Consider the following 20278-nt stretch of genomic DNA (forward strand, 5'->3'; position numbering starts at 1 on the left):
TAATTTAGCAAGCCGCAGAATTTTATTTTGACATTCATACACCGGAAACGCCATTGCTAGCTCGACTCTTTTTTACAGAAAGTTCAACTTCAGTTGAAGTTGAAGTAGCCTGGAGGCAAACTTCAGCCTGTTTATCGACGTCTGTAGATAACGGTTGTAGTAAGATAACATTATAATGTTAAGGACGAGTTGAAATGTTGTTATTTAACTGTAACATTTAATATTAACGCGGAATACTGAACTAAACAATTGTTTTTGAATCGAGTTTTTGATTTGACCTAGATTTGTTTTGTACCCGGTGGGAGCCTGAGGGTTAGTTTTAGCTAGCTAATCCGAGGAGATAACTAGTTTAATCCTTGTTTGTTAATCCTTCACACTTCTCTTCAGTACACCGTTGAGAGGAGGAGGAGGAGGAGGAGGAGGAGTGTCCAACGTCCGTCAAGATAAAGACGTCAACGTTCCGCTCAACAAGTGGCGTTTTTTTTTTTAAACAAAACACAAGTTTTTTGGTTGGACATTTCTCACCCCGAGTCGAGACTTTTTTTTTTTTTTTTTTTTTACGAATTGCGCCTGAAACAATGCGGACTAAAGTTGTAGTCGTCAAACGGAAACGTGACGAGGCTGGTGAGATGGTCCCTTCAGCAGTGGGTGCCAGCGGAGTGCAGCTCCTCAGGGCATGAAACTTCAACCCAAGTTTGCACCGAGGCAGGAAGCGACACGATGGCACTCTGCGGAAGGAGGAATCGACCCAAGTTACTTTTTTGTCTCTTTGGTGTCACTTTAGTCGGATATCTGATATTTTTCAGACACAGCCCCGGGGACGTGAGCGTGACAAATCGACGACAGGCCCCCGGAGAGCAAGAGGTGGGAAATGAGGAGCTGAGGAAACCCGTCTACGAGAAGCCCCCCTTGGATTTAAATGCCCTGGGTGAAATGGGGAGAGCTGTCAAACTGAATCTGGACGGAGAGGAGAAAATGAAGGAGGAGGAAAGCATTAAAACGCACCAGATTAACATTTATGTCAGCGAAAAAGTGTCGCTTCATCGCAGGCTGCCAGAGAGATGGAACCCACTGTAAGTAACTAGTGGAGTGTTATTAACCATTATAAAAAATAATCCCACTGTTATCACACTGTAATACAGTTAACGGGGATTGTATACACTGTGGAAAGCGAGGCTGAAATATAAGGGTCGACAGGTTATCATCATGGCCGATTATCGGGCCGATATTTGGCATTTTGCCGATTATCTTTGTCAGCAATTTACTTTAATTATTGCCGGTGAAATTATTTGATTAAAAAGTGCAAATACAATGTCAGCATGTGAGGAACTTTTACTTTGTTAAACATCAGAGAGCTGTTTTTATTTATTCATTTTTAATTTAAAATTTCATTTGACTTTATTATAAAAAAAAGTTGCAGAGAACTTGATGTATGTGATGCTGAAAGTCCCAGTTTTGATTTAACATTTGCCAAAGGCATTTAAACAAAGTTTTGTGTTGGAGTTTGTTATATTTTAAATTCTAAATATTGACAGAAAGCTTTTCATTTTTTTTGTAAATGCATATCAGTTCCAAATATTGGTTATCAGTCTCATTAACTACTAATAATTGGTATCAGCCCTGAAAAACCAATATTGGTTTGACCCCTACTAAAATCCAACACACTTACTGCTGCTGTAGTTGTTAGATGAGTGGGGGAGACAGAGGACTATTGCAACACTGTTGCATTTCCCTCAGTTACTCAGAGTTTATTTGGACTACACCAACCAAATTTTTATATATGAAGTTACTGATGTCTGCCAGTTACTCATACAAGTTAAGCATGATTACAAATGACAACAACTTGTTGCAATTGTCCCCATCCTATCAGCCACGACTGTGTCAGAACCATTACCACGCTGGCATAAGCCTGCAGTGTGTTGAGTAGGCCGAGTCTGCACACCATTTGACAGGGATCATAGCTTGCAGATAAGCCAGACCCGCTGCTAAAGTTCTGTAAGAATGGCATATACCTCACCACGGCCATATGTTCAATACAAACACAAACAAATAGAGGTATAAAACATTAAACTGTTGAATGTCTTTCAGCCTTTGTTGTCCATTTATCGTCCTATCGGCAATTATTTGTCAGACAGGAAATCTACCATGGCCTTTGCCCTATAGGCCGACATTGTATGTAATTTTGTCAGCTGACAGTTACATTGTTGTTGCCACTGGCTGACAGATTAAGGGGTGATCACACTGGGATGCATCGCACCAGGTGCAACTGGTCCAAACACACCTTGGAAGCGCATCTAGAAAAACAGCTGGGAGCGCCTGTGGTGCAGGGTTGCATGTGCGTGGTCAAAAGCGACATTGACGAGCAGTGCCACTCTGAGCCTTGAGCCAAAAAGTAAAACATATTTTAACTGCATGCCCAAAAACTGCCAGAAAAGTGCATCGTGCAGCAGCAAGAGTGGAGTGCCCTAAAAGTGCACTGTACAACAGGCAAATGATGGTTTTGCTGGCGACACTTCCGTAGCAACGTGTCTCAGTGTGATTGGTCCCTTACACTCCATTTAAACAGCTTTCCCGGCCCTCGCCGCCAGGTGTTGAGCGGTGCACCAGCACATTGAAATGGAGTGCACCCACTGTGCTTGCTAGACACTGAAGTGGACACATGCCAACCATGTGACTAAGAAGTCAACAAAACAGTGATTCAAGCTATGCAAGTTTGTACTGATTCATGCAAGAGGTCATTATAGTATAACAATTATACTGCTCCTGAAAAAAACACTTTCATTCCTCTAAAACAGTTTTTTTCACAATAAATGCAGCAGCAGATGTTGAATGTGTCTTTTGTCCCCAGCTGTCCCCAATCACCCCTACGAGTGAGTCATTTGCAACTGCTGCTTGCCATATCTAAATGTTTTTATTGTGTCTTCTTTTGCTTTTTGCAACTGAGTATTTACTCAGGCAACCAAGCTTAAGCTCCATGCTACTGTCTCTTTGCAGAATGCCAGTGTGCAGTCTTAACCCAGTTACCCAGCTTCACCTCCTCCCTTTCAACCTGTCTTCTAACATGCAAATTCTCTTAACAATACAGTTGCAGAGAGCTCAAGTATGACTACCGGTCCCTGCCTACAACCTCTGTGGTCATCGCCTTCTACAATGAGGCCTGGTCCACCCTGTTGCGGACAGTCCACAGCGTGCTGGAGACGTCGCCCGACATCCTGCTGAAGGAGGTGGTGCTGGTGGATGACTATAGCGACAGAGGTACGAGCACTGATGAGGAGAGACAGACTGAAGGACAGGCAGAGGAGCTTTGGGCAGGCAGGCTGGCTGATCGACAGGCAAAAGAGAGGGACAGAGAAGGAGGCACACAGAAAGGTGGCAATCACCGGTTTGTCAGTTTGGTGGAGGGGAGGGGGACAGACTGACATGTTGGCAATTAGGAAAGTCAAACAGAGATACAGGATGGTAGTGACAGGTGTTGAACCTGAGATGTAGATAACAGGAAAGTTTATACACGTCCAGATAGACTCATACGTCTGGGCAGTTTTTTTTATCTTTCATATGTAGATACAAAACATCCTGCAAAATTATATGACACTATTTAATAACAGTACATGTAAATTGCATGGATGGTAACTTTTTTAATGCACAGTGCTGTTTATCAAACTCACACTGAAAGGACAGTGTGCTCTAATTTATAGTCATTTGTTGTTTTGTCTTCTGTACTCAGAGTGTGCTAGTAAGGGAGTGGTTCGAAAAGGTTTTGGCTCATGACCACACAAATGAAGCAATGCCTGCCTCTCCCTCTGCCCTAGCATCGGCTGCATACACACAGTGGCGAACAAACCAACCAAAGAATTATGTTCTTACTTCAGATTGCTTTATTTGAAAAGAAGGTGTGGAGACCAAAAACTTGTCACAGTCAAATTTTAGAGGAGAGGCACAGAAAAATAGATATTGCAATAGATTTGTTAAGTGCACATGCATTTGCATTCTACACCATAAATCAACAAACCCATCAAAATAGCATAAAGGGAGTGCCGAGAACCACAAAATAATGAGATAATTTACCAAAGCCTATTATATTGTTGAGAACCATCCAATTACTGTTGTGTACTTTGGTGGTAAGACACCTGATGGAGTATCTGAATGTATTAACCGCGTATCAAACACGGCTAAACACTGTTTACTTTTCTTTCTTGATCACTTTTAGCAGCTGCTGTCAAAAGCTGGCAGCAGGATCTAGCTGTTGTGCTGTGCTTGTTATTTTTGCTCTATTTTATCATTTGTTGTTTGAAGTGAGATATAGAAAATGACACATTTATCAGATTTTGTTTTATTTGTTTAATTACGTGAAGCTCATCTGAAGGAGCCATTGGAGAAGTACGTTGCAGGTTTGAGGAAAGTGCGTCTCATCCGTGCCACCAAGAGGGAGGGGCTGGTGCGGGCCCGCTTGCTGGGGGCGTCCTATACCTCGGGTGATGTGCTGACCTTCCTGGACTGTCACTGCGAGTGTCATGAAGGCTGGTTAGAGCCCCTGCTCCACAGGTTAGAAAACCCCCAGCAGGAAAAATTGACTCTGCCTCTGTGTATTTTGTCAAAGTGTGGCCTTGTGGTTTAAAAGACTGTCTTTTTGCACGACTGAAGTGTCACAGAGTAAAGCACTGAATCTTCGACAGCCAGCTAAAGGAGTGCTGTTATCTTTCTGACTCAGACTCAGTATGCTCAGTAACTGGGCTCTCTTTAGAGCGAGGGCAGTAGGAAAAAGTTAAACAATTTTCTTGCCGTGTAGTGCCGCTTCTCCCTGTCAACAGCTTTTTTCTCCTTTCTCCCCCAGGATCAAAGAGGAGCCCTCGGCTGTGGTGTGTCCTGTCATTGATGTGATCGACTGGAACACCTTCCAGTATTTAGGGAACTCTGGTGAACCCCAGATTGGGGGGTTTGATTGGCGGTTGGTCTTTACCTGGCACAGTGTCCCAGATTATGAACAGAAACGCCGTCGCTCGCCCATCGATGTCATCAGGTTTGTGGGACTAGGGGTGCAGTGGTATCAGGGTTCCCACACTCATGAAATTACTGGAAAAGTTATAAAATTATAAAAACTGTTTAATCACAGCATGTATGCAGCTAAACTGGCATACATTGTAAATTACATACTAGAGAATACCAGATTAAAGCAGTTGTTCAAAGTGCTGGAACTCCGCTGTAATCTTTTAATCTGTCCGTTGTGCCTACTTTGCATGAATGAGTTCAAGCTGCAGTTCAGGAATTATGAACAAGTCAAATTCTTATGTTAAGAGGTAGAGCCAGTGTTGAATATTTACATATTTCAAAATGAATGAGAGGGAAAAAAAATCAGCTTTTTTTTTGTTTTCCCTGCTCTACTGAAAATGTACCAAACCATGAACCCAAAAATGAGGTACATACCCAGCTGTGAGTTTTGTGTTTTATTACAACCCGTATCTCAGTCGTTCTTTGGATATTCAATTTGAAATCCAAAATCAGAAAATTAGAAAACAATTTGTTATTTGTTAATGAATTAGATACCAAAACATGCAGTGGTGGCCAGCTGCACCAGTCGCTGTGACACTCCACACTGGTTTAGTGGGTTAGCTCTGGCTGAACTCGCACTGCTAGAGCTAGAGATACGGCCGCTCTCCTCACAGAAAAAGTACTTTCATAAGCCCGGAGAAATTAAACATCAAAATTAAGTTCAGTCTGTGGCCCATTTTTCCATTTCCTATTTTTGATCTGAGCATAAAATACAAAGTACAAAAAACAAATCATTATTTGTTTTTATGGTATCCAGTTCATAAACAAATAGGGAAATAACAAATTGTTCTTTAGTTTTTCCAATTTTGGATTTCAAATTGAATGTCAAAAGAACGAATACATGATACATGGATTCGTGACACCCCTGATCAGTACTTACACTGCTCCCAGTTTATCCCACGCAGATAAATCACAATTTACAGGATGCAGGGAAATGATTGTCTGGTGTGTTTTTTCTCCTCAGGTCTCCTACTATGGCAGGTGGTTTGTTTGCTGTGAGTAAGAACTACTTCCATTACCTTGGGACATACGACACAGGGATGGAGGTGTGGGGAGGAGAGAACCTGGAATTCTCCTTTAGGGTAAGAATGAATGAATGTATGTATGTTTGCTGTACATGTACATGTTGTCTGCATGTGCAAGTCCCTAGCTGTATGCAAAATAGGCACCATTTATGCAGTTTCACCACGTAGACATGAATTATGCACATTTTAGCACCACAACACACAGCACTGGCTTACATTATCAAGAATTGCATCATGTGATGGCTCATTCCCTCTGAAAGCCAACCTGAAATATTTATAACTAAACAAGCAGTGAAAACAGGCCAGAGATTCTAATACTTTTATGGCAATGAAGAATTTGAACAGCCCTCTTCTTCAATAGCTGCAAGTTCCTGAAGGGAAGGAACCAAAAATATTTCCCTTCAACAACAAAACAGCTTTTCTTCTCCAAGTTCCTCCACAACAAGGCTGCGCTTTGTGTTGAATGATTGAATCATGGCTGAGAGGCTAACCAAATCCTCATGGTGGTGGTGTTGTCGATGTCTCTTAGATTTGGCAGTGTGGGGGCAGCCTGGAGATCCACCCATGTTCCCATGTGGGTCATGTGTTCCCTAAAAAGGCCCCTTACTCGCGGAGCAAAGCTCTGGCAAACAGCGTGAGAGCCGCTGAGGTCTGGATGGATGAATACAAAGAGGTTTACTACCATCGAAACCCCCATGCGCGACTGGTGAGTCTGCAGAGATGGTGGGCGTGTGCATGTGTGTACAGTATGTGCTGGTGGTGTCAAACACAACTATTTTTTTTACGCATTGCATTCCAGCATATTTGTGACTGAATGTTTCCTTTATGGAGTATTGTGAAGACTTTTTTTCTCCCAGCTGCACTCATCGCAAAACTGTTTTGATTACTCGATTTCACCAATGTACACACACTTGCTGAGTCACACACGTGCACAAAATTACATGTTAACACACAACTACACACACTTTGCACTCCCGCTGTGGTGTAAAAGCTCCCCTGATTAAGTGACGCTTGGGATACATGAGCGGCAGACACCCAAGGTGACAGGGGTGTCAGGGCGTTCCGGTGTGTGATTACCACCTTTCCGTGTCACTCGGTGCCAGCGGGTGTCACCCACCTGTCCTTGACAGGGTGAGAGCAGTGCAAACTCATGGGGTGCCCTGCTTTGGTGTGTGTGCGGGAGGGGCCGGGCCAGTGTGTGACAGTGTAGTTAAGAGGAGAAGCTCTCTAAACACAGATCAGGTGGCGCTCATCTCCCTGAGAGGAGGTAGCCTTGCCAACCTTGCAGTGGTTCGGCAAACTCAATACACCAAAGCTTCGAAACAAACACTGCTGCTCCCCTCCTTGTTAGTATACACATGCTCATTCAATATATCATATTAATCCTTTAAGAACAGAACCAATTGGTTTGATTTCTTTCAAAAACATGTGGAGAAGGCAATGAACAACTTAGAAAAACAACAAAAATTTACAAGAAATTAGTAAAAAAGTTGAAAAAAATTCCCTGAAAATAAGAAAGAAAAAAGGCCTTAAAACTGCTTTTAAACAAATCAGTGTATTTATTGTATATATTTTGTTATATTTTTCTGTAACACATTTATAAATATAAAATTAATATAATTCTAAATTCTAAACTATTTCCTTGGATAATTTTTCTAATCCTCCCCTCTTTTTTAAAACAAATTTTTAGGTAACTTTCTTGTCACATTTAACTAATTGTTTGCAAATTGTGGAACAAGTCTTGTCATTGCGTGTTTTTGAAGGAAATTGAGTCAAGTTGCTCAAGTTTCAGAGAGCCAAACAGGCTCGCATGCAACACCTGTTTCTCAAGAGATTCTTTGCATAGTACCACTTAATCTCTTGGAGCAGACATTGCCAAAGCAGACTTATTTTTGCACCAATGTAGTAATACTTGTGTTTTTTTATGTAAATTAGTATTTGAGGTTTGGTATGACTTAATTATGTCTTCACCTTTAGTCCAGAGTTGGTTAAAAGCTCAAAATCTAGGTAAAATGAGGCAGTCTAACACATATATTGATGGTGAATTTTAATATTTTTTGTTAGTCTGGTAAGTCATCCTCCCCAGAGCAAAAAAAGAGAACACTGGAATTGCAGGATGAGGGGTCACTGAAACTGTCAAGTTAATGAGTCACCTGCCAGTCCATGTGAGTTATGTTTACAACTCTTGGTTAATAAACTATAAGGCAGTGTGAAGCCTAAATAAAGTAGACTGAGAATGCAGCAGTGTATTATTTTCAGAGATGACTCTGACAAAAGTGTGGCTCTGTAAGCATGTGTCTTTTGTTTTCCCACTGTCTTTTTACTCCTCTCTAATTGAAACCTCTCTGGCCTCTCGTGGTCATCAGATTGGCCTCTTGTTGCTACTGTAGTTCTCCAATGACCCTGTATTGATCCATAGCAGATTGTCAAATGGACTGCTAGTCACGCTCAAATTTGTTTTTCATTCTTTTCACTGTTGTTTAAGTAGCAGTCTTTAATTTTCCTCTTATTGGCCTAATGTTCTGTAGTGGCTCACACAGGCCCTCAGTGTCCTCTGATGGTCCTTACCGGTTCTTCCATTTGACAACAGACTTTCTCCTTTGGGAATCCGTCTCTTGAGAAAATAAATTGATGACAGGCCAATTAAAGCTGTGTTTGGGCAAACCACCAACATCCATCATCCTACTGTGCCGCTGAACTCTTCCTCCAGCAGGGAAGGTGTGGTGAACATATGCTCATCTGTAAATCAGAATGGAGACTGTATTCTTCCCTGCGCTGTAAATCACTAGTCATAATCACTGTGGTGTTTATGCATAACTATGTACGCATAATAGGGCTCTAGATTAGGCGGTGCAATATGGAGAAAATCAAATACCACTATATTTGTTGGCCAGATACCTCAATATCAATATTGTATTGTATTATATATCCTAACGAATCATGGGTAATGTTGATATAAGGACTTACTGGGTAAGGACTAGGCTGCAACTGTAATCTGTTGATGATTTTTTCTGTTTATCAATTAGTTGTTTTGTCAAAAAAAGGGCCAGAAAATGGTGAAAAAAATTTCAATCGGTGTCTCCCAAAGCCCAAGATTACATCCTTAAATGTCTTGTTTTTTTTCCAAACTAAAAGATTTTCAGTTTTCTATCATACAGGAGTAGAGGAACTAGAAAGTATTCAATTTTAAAAAGCTGGAATAAGATTTGTTTTCTCTTTTTCTTTAAAAAAAAAAGACTCAAACAGATTAATCAGTTTTCACATAAGTTGGCCATTAATTTAATAGTTGCCAATTAATTGATTCATTTTTGTAAAGGCAAATAAAAGGACAGCTAGAACAATTTCATAGATTCGGAAAATGACATCACATAACTTTAATGCAGCCTTTAAAAAGAGGAAAAGATAATGCTTAGAAAATATAAAATGTAAGACGATATCAAGTCTTATATCACAATATCAATATAATATTGATATATTGCTCAGTCCTAGCTCAAACTTTTTTTCTCAAAATCTCAAATTTTTGTGTTCAACAAGACTCATTTTGAAAGTTACATGCACCAAAATTGATTTACCTGCACTATTTGGTGTCCTTCTTTCTTGGCAGTTCCGCGGTCACAGACTTAATTTATGCTGACGTTTTCTGTACAGTTAATGTGCAGTGAATTCAACCTCAAATTTTATATGGTCATAGGAGCACTTTTAGCAGCTTTTCAGCTACTCTAATATGGAAACTTTTTTTTTCTTTCCGTCATATTGGGACCTCTTTAGCGATGTAGTGATGTCACATATTCAACAAAATGCATTAAATATATGAAGCGTAGTATATTACTGCTCTGTCTTGGCTGCTCTGAGTACCGGTACCATAACACTTTAAGAGGATGCACATCAAAAATCCAGCAGGTGGCCAGCCTGACCACAGTGTTTTACGGTGCTGTTTTGCTGCTCTGTCTTGTCTGTCCATGTGCTGTTAGTGCCCTCTTTTAGTGCCACAGCATTATCAGTTATAAATTTGCGTTTCATTACATGAGAAAATGGACGTGAGTGCATCTGAAAAATGTCAATAGCGTAAGTCTCACGATCATTGCATGATACTTGGCAGCCCTGAGTTACATGTACCATTGCATTTAGAGCCAAGAATCACATGCACAGCTTAAATTTTCGGTGCACTACCATCCACATGCATGTGGTATTTTGAGCCCTGATGAAAGTGTTAACAAATTGTAAGCAAACACATATTGTTTACATTTACTGACATGCCCTCACACAGACAGATGTCGATGATCTTGCTGTTGTTTGACTAAGGTGTACTGTAGGAGTCATTTCTGTTTGAATGCAGGTTATTACTTGGAATGGAGCTGTGTAGAGTTAAGGATTAACTTGTGTGCTATTGTATTGCATTTCAGCACAGAATGATGCTATGAATATGTCCTCTGACACCGCAGCTGTCTGACACTGACTCTATCAAGACAGTACACACATAAAGGCTTTTTTGGAAAATAAATGTCATTGATACTTATCACCATGTATTCTATATTTCTAGCAATCCTGTCCTTATTCTTATTGTTTTTAATTTCAGGTTGTTTTGGTGGAACTAAAATAATTTGGCGGAACTGTCGTTTACGGTCTTTGTTTCTAGGAGGCGTTTGGAGACGTGACAGAGCGGAAGAAGCTGAGAGAGAAGCTGGGCTGTAAGAACTTCAGATGGTATCTGGATAATGTTTATCCCGATATTCATGTCCCAGAGGACCGCCCAGGCATGTTTGGAATGGTGAGGACACGTCCGAGTGGCTGATTGTCAGGTTTAAACTGGAGTATGAATTTAGTAATTCCCACTAGTTTAATTGAATTTAATCAAGCTGAGCCCCCCCCAAAAAAAAACAACAAAAAAAAAAACATTAAAAGTGTGATATCCTTACAAAGATTAACGTTGGCATCAACTTTCTCACTCATGTATGAGCTTCTGTCAGCTATATTTCATCTCAAAAGATCTCTTGATTTGACTGCTTTTCACTCACTGCAGTTGAAGAACCGGGGCAAGACCAACTACTGTTTTGACTACAACCCTGTAGATGAGCACACAGTGGTGGGCCAAAGGGTCATCGTCTATCCGTGTCACGGCATGGGTCAGAACCAGGTAATGGACATCAGTGTTTCAGGCTGTTAGCCATAAAATATTCCATTATGTATTTGACAGGTGAAAATTCACTTAAGTCTATTTAATGGGTGTGAAAAAGTTTCAGAAGTTTTTTTTTTTATTGGTCTCACTTTTAGTCTAGAACTATAGACTGCATAAGAATTAGAAATAGATAGAATTTATAGATTAAAAAACAACACACTGTATGTTTTCCAATTGCCTAAGACAACAGTAATCATTTTTATAAATAGAAAAAATGAAGAAGTAACACAGTCATCTTATTTCACCATAGACCACAAGGGTTTGCACTTGTGATCTTAAAAATGTGGGAATAGTGGACTTAGCTTCTCCCAGGTTGAAAAATGATATGTTGGCCTTGTTGATACAAAGGAGAGTGCTTTCTCTAACACATTTATCCTCTGTGGTTGACAGTAGTCCAGGAAGCATTCTTTGAAATTTACCATTGTTGTTACAGCAGCCCTCTGTGGACACACACTCATGTCTTCTCAGGAAATGGGCTCAGCAGTGTTTGTGCTGTCTGCCTTATTGGAAGTGCTCTGTATGCTGCAGAATCACTTCACACTTTCATTTGCAGTCTGCACACACACCAGTAGTACACGCGTGTGCTTGTGTGCCAACACATGCACACACAAGCGATCTCTCAGTACAATGTGCCCATTTGCCTTTTTGAGCAGAGTCACAGATATACTCTGAAATATTGCAAAAACTAAAATCCAAGTCATGTTTCCATCAGTTAAGTTGTAGTGAAAAAATGCCACTTGGGTCACATACATAAAACATGGTCTTCCTTTTACTCTATTTCTTCATCAGCAAAAGCGTTTTCCCCTTCAAGTGAGATTTAAAACTGTCGCTGAAAAGAGAAGATAAAATGTTTCTATTCGGCTGTCATTTGACTTGGCACAATTTGCATGATAAGATTTAGACCTGTTTTTGTCCTCCCACAGTTTTTTGAATACTCCACGGACGGAGAGATCCGTTATAACACAAGGGAACCTGCTGGATGTGTTGTGGGTGACAACATCAGTACCTACCTGACTCTCCAGCTTTGTAGAAAAAGAGGGCAATCCATACCTGCAGACCAGAAATTTCTCCTCAGAGAGGTAAGGATTTCATTTCTGGTTTTAATGTCTGTTTCTATGAAAATCTGATTCAAAGGTATACTATGCAGGATTGTTGGTTACTCTTTGTGAATGAAAACTAACTCCAGCATCATTCTTGTTTGGCTTTTGTTTGTGGGGTTTTTTTTTTGGTGCTGTGTCTCTTGGATGAATGCTGCTATGTTTGTATAAAACCCAGACCTCACCTGAGTGCCATGGAGGTACATGCCCATAAACATCCCAAACACAAAAAATAAAATAAGAAATACAACACCAAACACTTCTGGTGGGTCATAAGTGGTAATAGAGAGAAATCACATCTGCGTGAGTCTATACATTGTTTTTCGGGAATTCTTGCAAAGTATCTGTAACCAAAGTGGCAGTGTGTGTGTGTGTGTGTGTGTGTGTGTGTGTGTGTGTGTGTGTGTGTGTGTGTGTGTGTGTGTGTGTGTGTGTGTGTGTGTGTGTGTGTGTGTGTGTGTGTGTGTGTGTGTGTGTGTGTGTGTGGCTGGAGCGGTGATGGAGTGATAAGGCAGCGAGTGATGTGGTGGAGAAATTGCAGGATGGAATGAGTTTTTGAGTCCCTGTTTGGGAGAGAAAGAAAAGTGTAACAGGATATCTGAGTTGGAATCAAGTAAGCAGTTTCATTTTGCATTTTCTCTGACTTCTTATTTATTCCTTTCATTCTTGAGCCACCACTAATGATTTACAATATAGTGCGAACCATGTTCTCAGACACTCACCGTTAGTAGACACCCATCCAATCACCTGCAGACGTCTCATCTTTCTACTTCTCTTGCTGTTACAGACTCTTTTCAAGGGTGCAGATGTGTTCTCTATGTCTTTGGCATACATGGCAGGGTAAAATATTACTGAAGTGTGATGCATTCATTAGAAGAAATATATATATATATGCCCTGTTTTTTGAGCTTATTATCTCAGAATTATGAGAAAAGTTTTCATGGGGAAGCAAAAAACTACTCTTGTATTTTTAAATTAACGAGATAATAATCTCGTTAATTCAAAAACACCGAACAGATTTCTTTTTTGCTCTAGTGAATGCCCTACACCTCAGTAGAATATAGATACTGTGATAGTGTTTTTTTTCTCCCCTGAAACTGTCATTGTTAACGAGGCTTTTGGCAAAATATAACTGTTTTATGTTTTAGAATATACTAAACAGTCAGCGTAATTATTTACTTCCTTATTTCCTTCCTTCCTTCATACTATAATTATGTAAATCTTTAGAAGTGTTATTCCCGGATTAAAGCTAGAAAAAGTGAATCACAAAGTCTGATACTAAACCATAAATCAAAGAGCACCTGCAAGCTGGGCATTCACACTGATGCAGGTTGTTTAGCATGTGTTCAGTGTAGTCACACCACACTAATGTCGGCAGCTAAACCACGCTATCTAAATGTAAATGTGTCCAAGACAGACAGAACAGATGGGGAGCTGAATGTCTATGTTCCAGTTGTAAGCTTTGGTGCTTTGAAACAGCTATTACTACTTTTTGTAACTACTTGTTGGTTATTTGAGGGATCAACCGGCGTGCAAGTATTGTGCTTTGTATTATTATAACATTTGGTTGTTCTCTACCTGGTTGTTTTCAGGATGGGAGCCTGTACCACGTGGTGAGCCAGAAGTGTGTTCAGGCGGTAGACAAGACAGACAACGGGACGCCAGCCCCCTCACTCCAGCCCTGCTCTGACAGCCTCCACCAAAAGTGGTTCTTTGAGGAGCGAATGTAACGGTATCAATCTAGAGTATATGTGCAAATGTTTTTTTCATTCAGGGTCGATATCATGAGCAGGGATATGGGTGGACTGAATTGTGTTTTTTAAAATATGTTTGCCTTGCCCTGAAAGGAGCTCAAAGGAGGAAGCCTCTGTGCTTCCTTTCAAACTTCAATCTTTGCACATTTTTGTGCCAGCTGGATTTAATGGACCAATGGGAAATTATACTGATAAGTACTCACTTTTCGAAGTACTTTGTTAATATATATGGGAGTAATCTTTATTTGGATGCTGTTGCTGGGAGACAGGAGTCTACTGGAATATGTATTGTTTTTGTAATCAAGGAGGATTAGTGAGAACCTACTGAAGCGTAATGCGTTCACTTAAGGAAAAAAAATAATCTTGCTGTTTTTATGAATAAATGAACTTATTATCTTAGAATTTTGAGAAAAGTTTTCATGGAAAAAAAAATCTGCTCTTGTTTTTCTCAGATGAGAATTAATGAGATGATTATCTTATTAATCCAGAAAAACAGGGCATTTTTTTTTCCATTGAATGAATTACGCTTCTGCAAGGACCTGCACAACTGTACATGCTGACATTTTTCTTGTTTTTCTTTTACACACTCCAATACTGCTGGTGCAGTCTTTGAAATCAAGTACGCTTATGCACACACAGACAAACAATGAAACGGCTTTATACCTCTTTCAACAAACTCTGAACCTCAGAGCTGATGGCTGACATTACAGTGATTTTCAGAGCCACATCATGAGGCATTCTAAAGTATTTGCATCTCCTCCTGTAGAGGGGGCCAGCGCTCCTCTCTGCAGGTTGCTTTCTTTCACTGTGTTCTCTATTTGTCAAGAGAAAGTGGGACAAATCTTCAGGTATTTTGTTAAGACCCCTTTCAGGACATTTTGAGTGCTTTCTACTCTTACATACCAGTGGCTTAGAGAAAGCCTTAGATCACAGGCATTATGCAAGAACCTAGTACCTCCTCAACTTAATCACCTAACTACTGATAACGGGAGAAACTCCAGTCTTACTTCGTTCTGCTTTGACTGAAGTCATTTTGCAATGCAAATTTAACTTTATGGTAAAATGACATTGGTCATATTGCTAGTTTTTTAGTTGTTTTGTAACATTTTTTTCAACATAGTGCACTTGCCTTTGTTTTGTGCTCTTTGAACAATATGAAGCTTCAACAGACTAAATCATAGCCATATTTTCTGGATTTATTTAATGTGATGTCAACTATGTTTAATTATGTATTTCTAGATAAGACTAAATAACCATGTTATTTCAGCTTGACTACAGACAAATCTCAGTTTTAATCATAATAGGTGGGGATTTATTTACTTAATATTCTCTTAATATCCTCTTTCCTCTCTTGTACACTCCATAGAAAGTGCCTAAACCAAAAAAACTTAGATTTCTATTTTATGATCTTCTTTAAAGAAGATGTTCTTGTACTGAATGTATATTCTGTCACACAGTGAGTACGTTTACATGCACAAAATGTTGCAAATTTGCCCTTATTCTGAAAAACACAGTATTCTTACTATGCTGTTTACATGGCTAATGAAATAAAATATTCCACTGATCTTCCCATTTACATGCAGCAGCACATACTTCCTGCTCTAATGTTTTGGTTATTATGTCAAAATATGCAAAAGTGAATGGCTGGAGGCGTTTGTCATTTTGCCTATTTGCATCAAAATAGGATTTTTCAAAGTTTTTTACTTGTGGCAGACTTGTCGGTCTGTACGAACACACTCAGTCCTTCAAACACCTTCTTCGAAAGGTCGGTGCTTCTATTTTTGCACAAAAATCTCTTGATGTCTGAATCTTTCATAATGTTTAAGAGTAGGTGCGGTTCTCTAGCACGTTTTTCGGGGGGTATGCATATCTACCACAACCTTGCAAATTGCTGGCAAGTTAGTTTGTGTGCAACATATCCATGAAAACGCACAGGGCCGAAAAACTGCAGTAAAAACCCCTATTGAGATGCTTATTCTGAACATGCTAAAACCCTAGGTACAAATAATGTTATTAAAACCCAAATAATTCTGACCTCGCTCACATTACTGAATTGAAAAATGCTACGTTCAGAAAAAGACGGACAATGCAAACAGAATATGCTGTTTACATAACCCGCATCACACTCAAAACATTGTGATACTAATTATAGAGAAAATATACGTGCAAATGTAAACGTAGTCACTGACACAGACAGAGAACAGTAGTTAAAGTTGTTACAAAGTGTCTGCACGCTTAAAATATGCATGCTCCCCTGCTGAGAGTACAGTACGCACAGGAATAGTTGGTGTTCCCCTGAGTGCACATGTATTACTCTGGTGCGCTGTTCTGATTTGTGAACACTGCCTCTGTTTCCATCCGCCAGATCTAGACAGCTATAGATCCTTCTGTTGTTGTGGTCACTTGTGTTGCAGTCCCTCGGGCTACGCACAGGGTCCGATGGAAACACAGCGGAGGAGTAGACAGTTGTTGGTGTCTCCAGAGTGCTGGGATGCCAGATGGCTTCCTGATTGATTTTCTGGTCCTCTCCCAATTCTTTCTCTCCACCTCTCCCTCTCTGTGTCAGAGGTGTGCAGCTGACAATGCATCCTCCTCAGATGAGCACTTGTTACTGGTGTGCTTGAGGTTTGATTTATGAATAGGAGTCATCAAGAGTACAGTTTTTGGCAGCAGAAGCAGATAAAGGAGGAGATGGAATGAAGCAATTTGTGACCTCTTCCTTACCATTAACCTTCACAGGCTGTTGGCCCCATTGGTCTCAAAGGAGCTTTGTTAGGGGACAATCGTACCGAAATAGATATTTGCTATTGATTCCAAATGTAAACTCACAGTAAGATAAATGGGAGATGGAAAAACACTGTTTTGCCATTACCACAGCTGGGGCTTGTGTAGAATCAGAATCTCGACATTTGCCAAATATAATGAATGTACAGCAGCGTGCAGGAGCACAACATCTGTGCATATGAGCTCATAGTACAACCCTAAAGGGAAAGCTCAAGATGTGCGTTACTTACCGCTCTGAACACGGATTCATAATTTTATTGCGGTGTGAAGAACATTGAATCATGAGATGGCTGCACTGTGTAGGATGAAGTGTGTTGGAAGATGGACATAACTTGTGGGGTTAAAGTTCCCAGTAATCCATAAAGGCTTTTGCTGGCACTATGAACGGTACATGATTGTGCAGACAAAGCTTGCTGATAAGTGGAATGGACCAAATGACTGGCAGATTACAGTCTGCTCCATAGTGGGAGGGGCAGCTGTCTAGGGATTGCTTGAAGGTTTCGGACAATAAAGCTTGGTCTTAGTCTTAAAGGGACAGTTCAACACAAACTGGAAAATGTAGTGCTATTTATCAGTCTAGATTGTTTTGGTGTGTGTTGCAGGGGGTTGGAGATATCGGCTGTACAGATGTCTTCTTTCCCTCCAATATAATGAAACTACATGGCACTCGGCTTTTGGTGCTCAAAGCACCAATAAAAAAAAACATCTGAAAAATTTTAATGCAGTGTCTCTGTCTAGAAATCATGACCTAGTGACTCAAGATAATTCACAGACCCTGTTGGGAGCAGTTTCATGTAGGAACTGTCTTCTCTCTATTGAGCTATGCTGCCCAGCTTCATCACTGTGCAGAAAGAAGCGTGTCTACTCATGGAGGAGAAGCTTGTGACAGCTCGAGATGTCGTCCATAAAAGTGTCCTCCTAGGCTGAGCTGTAATGTTCGCTAGCTCAGAGATGCTAGGTGAGAAAGCGGTAGATCCACGCTTCCTTCGTGGTGATGTGGTTAGTGGGTGCAGATGGACAGAGAGAAAAAGGTTCCCACGTGAAATTACACACAACAAGGTCTGTGGATTACCTCAAGTGAGCGTGTCAGAATTTCTGGAAAGAGACATTGTTGTCGAGTTTTTCATTGTATTATTTGGCACTTTGAGCACCACAAGCTGAGTGTCATCTAAAGTTTAAGGTTTATTTGCACAGAACAATACAACAGAAATACAACACCAAAAGAAGACAATGTTGTGCCGGTGAAATTAAGAAACCCAATGGGGTTTTATAAGGAATATCACCCCAATAAAGATAATGAACTAGGGCTGTCAAACAATTCATTTTTCTAAACAAGGTTAACCACATTTTTAAAATCATATGTTTCATTTCATTATTTTGCATTTTGAAACAGTTTTGAAGTTCACATTGACAAAGTAAAGCAATTCTTATAAGATCGTCCTGGGTCCCCATAGAATGCATTTTTATTCAGATATCAGGTCAAGGGAATCCTGTGAATTGACCATGTCATTTTTCCATTGCCAAAATTTAACCTAACTTTAAAACGTGATTCCTGACAAGCTAACATGACATGGCTGGACCACTGGATTCCTCAGGTCTCAGCCTGGTACAGCCTCTTAAAGACAGAAATGTTAGCAGGCCAATAACGCAATAAAAAAACGCTTTATTTCAAGACATTAATTGCATCGTGATTAATGTGTTAACACTGACAGCCATATAATAAACAAATACAAAAGTCACATATTTGAGAAAAGTTGACAAACACACAAACAAAGGGTCAAAAAGCAAACATAAAGTAAGCAATGTTAGTGAACCAAAATCATTCAAAAGTTCTGGTTCCATTATATTGAAGAGAAGACATACAGCCGATATCTCCAACACTCAGCAACTCACACCAAAACAATACAAAAAGCACTACAGGTAAGAGGAAAAGTGTTGTTTTGCTTTTAACGTTGAACCGCCCCTTTCATAAAGGAGTGCCACATGCCGCAGAAAAGTTTGGGAACAGGTTGTTCTTTCAGTGTTGACAGTCGCTGGCAGTCCAGCAGACTCTCACGGAGTCTCCCTGCTGCAATTTAAGACCAAGAAATGCTGCCTCAGTGAGCATCAACCATGAAGGATCAGATTCACCAGAACAGGTGAAATTGCCCTTCTAATACAGTGCTCATGCTTTATGTATTGAACACTTAAGAAGTGACAGCTTTTCCATTTCTATCAGTTTGTGTCTTTAGCCTGTGAGAGCAAGTATAAATATTCTATCCTATTATTAAAAGGGTTATTTATCGTCCCCCACGGCCGTCTGTTATGCCAGACATGTCCCACATAGTAAAACATTTTTTATGCTGCCATTATATTGTATGCTAATTTGAAACGGTACACGCAGCTGCAATAAAATTGATATTCGCCAGTCGAGGATCGTATCTCTCTGGCAGGTCATAGGGGGCTTTTATATCAACCAAACCCGTGTTGTAAACAGTAGTGATATTCCATAGATCTGCTGGAGCACTTGAGCTTATAAAGTGGCTGATTGCACTCTTTCCTAACTCTAATGTGGACCGTGCAGTGCTGTTTTACAGTAGCATGCACATATCTTCTCATTATAATCCCAGTGGAAACATTTGACTGGTGAGCATGCACAAATAATAATGCTGGAATTTAACTCTGGGTCTAGTGTATTAATGCTGTCGGTAACTCCAGTGGCCTTATGAGGAAAGTGAAGGATATGATTAACAATATTTTTGTATTTGTTGGACCATATCTGATGTCTATGTGCCCGTTTAACTGTTGTCATTGTAATGTAAGTAAACGCAAATGTAATGCAATTCTTGCTCATTATGTCTTTTGTTTTAAATATTGAGTTTTATGCCTTTAAAATGTCTTAACACCAAAAAAATCCCTAAAATATACTTTAGCTCTTATTATACACCATTGTGTATCCATTAAAGTGTGACTCATCAGCATCCGCATCGAGGAAAACAGGCTATCATCCACATTTAACTGCGATGGAGACGTGAATCAAGATGCTCGGGGGGTAATGAGAGAAGAAAAAGAGAAACAGAAAAGGAGGGGGGGTAGTGAGAGTGAGTTTTCCAACCATATCTGATTGGTTTGATCACCAGCTGCTGAGTGAGATGGTGAAATGCCATGCCCGCGCCAAGTCGCTCTGTTCCCCCTGGTGTTGACGCTCTGCCCTGCAGTCGCTCTCAATTACTCATTGATGATGCTCTGCTGTTTGTCTCATAGAATCTTGAGTGTGTGTGGGCCATGTCTTTGTGACAGCAGCATGCTGGATAAAAGATACAAGCTTTTTTAGGATGGTAAAAAATAAACCTTTTTATCACATTAGGAAAGGTAAAATTCCGTAGGAGCGCGTCTTTCGGTTTCAGCTCTTAAAGT

The 20278-nt window shown here is 40.2% G+C and overlaps 1 protein-coding gene across 1 annotated transcript; it reads left to right on the plus strand.

Moving 5' to 3' along the window:
- Positions 1 to 61: 61 nt before the first annotated feature.
- Positions 62 to 19704, plus strand: galnt12 (UDP-N-acetyl-alpha-D-galactosamine:polypeptide N-acetylgalactosaminyltransferase 12). The gene is made up of 10 exons (XM_042505962.2): positions 62 to 1073; positions 3086 to 3255; positions 4353 to 4542; positions 4832 to 5017; positions 6011 to 6128; positions 6601 to 6777; positions 10708 to 10839; positions 11092 to 11205; positions 12171 to 12326; positions 13937 to 19704. The coding sequence occupies exons 1-10, from the start codon at positions 721 to 723 to the stop codon at positions 14072 to 14074; spliced, it is 1734 nt and encodes a 577-aa protein (XP_042361896.1). The 5' UTR covers positions 62 to 720; the 3' UTR covers positions 14075 to 19704.
- The last annotated feature ends 574 nt before the right edge of the window (positions 19705 to 20278 follow it).

The sequence above is a fragment of the Plectropomus leopardus genome, chromosome 17 (genome assembly GCF_026936395.1).
Source record: "Plectropomus leopardus strain MGB_pleo_1.0 chromosome 17, ASM2693639v1, whole genome shotgun sequence".
In the NCBI taxonomy this organism is placed as follows: Eukaryota; Metazoa; Chordata; class Actinopteri; order Perciformes; family Serranidae; genus Plectropomus; species Plectropomus leopardus.

What these genes read in the sequence shown, in the direction of transcription:
- galnt12 (XM_042505962.2), top strand. Translation starts at nt 721, where the DNA reads ATGGCACTCTGCGGAAGGAGGAATCGACCCAAGTTACTTTTTTGTCTC. An exon ending in ACCTGGAATTCTCCTTTAGG is followed by an intron (nt 6,129 to 6,600) that starts GTAAGAATGAAT and finishes GATGTCTCTTAG; the next exon opens with ATTTGGCAGTGTGGGGGCAG. An exon ending in GCCCAGGCATGTTTGGAATG is followed by an intron (nt 10,840 to 11,091) that starts GTGAGGACACGT and finishes CACTCACTGCAG; the next exon opens with TTGAAGAACCGGGGCAAGAC.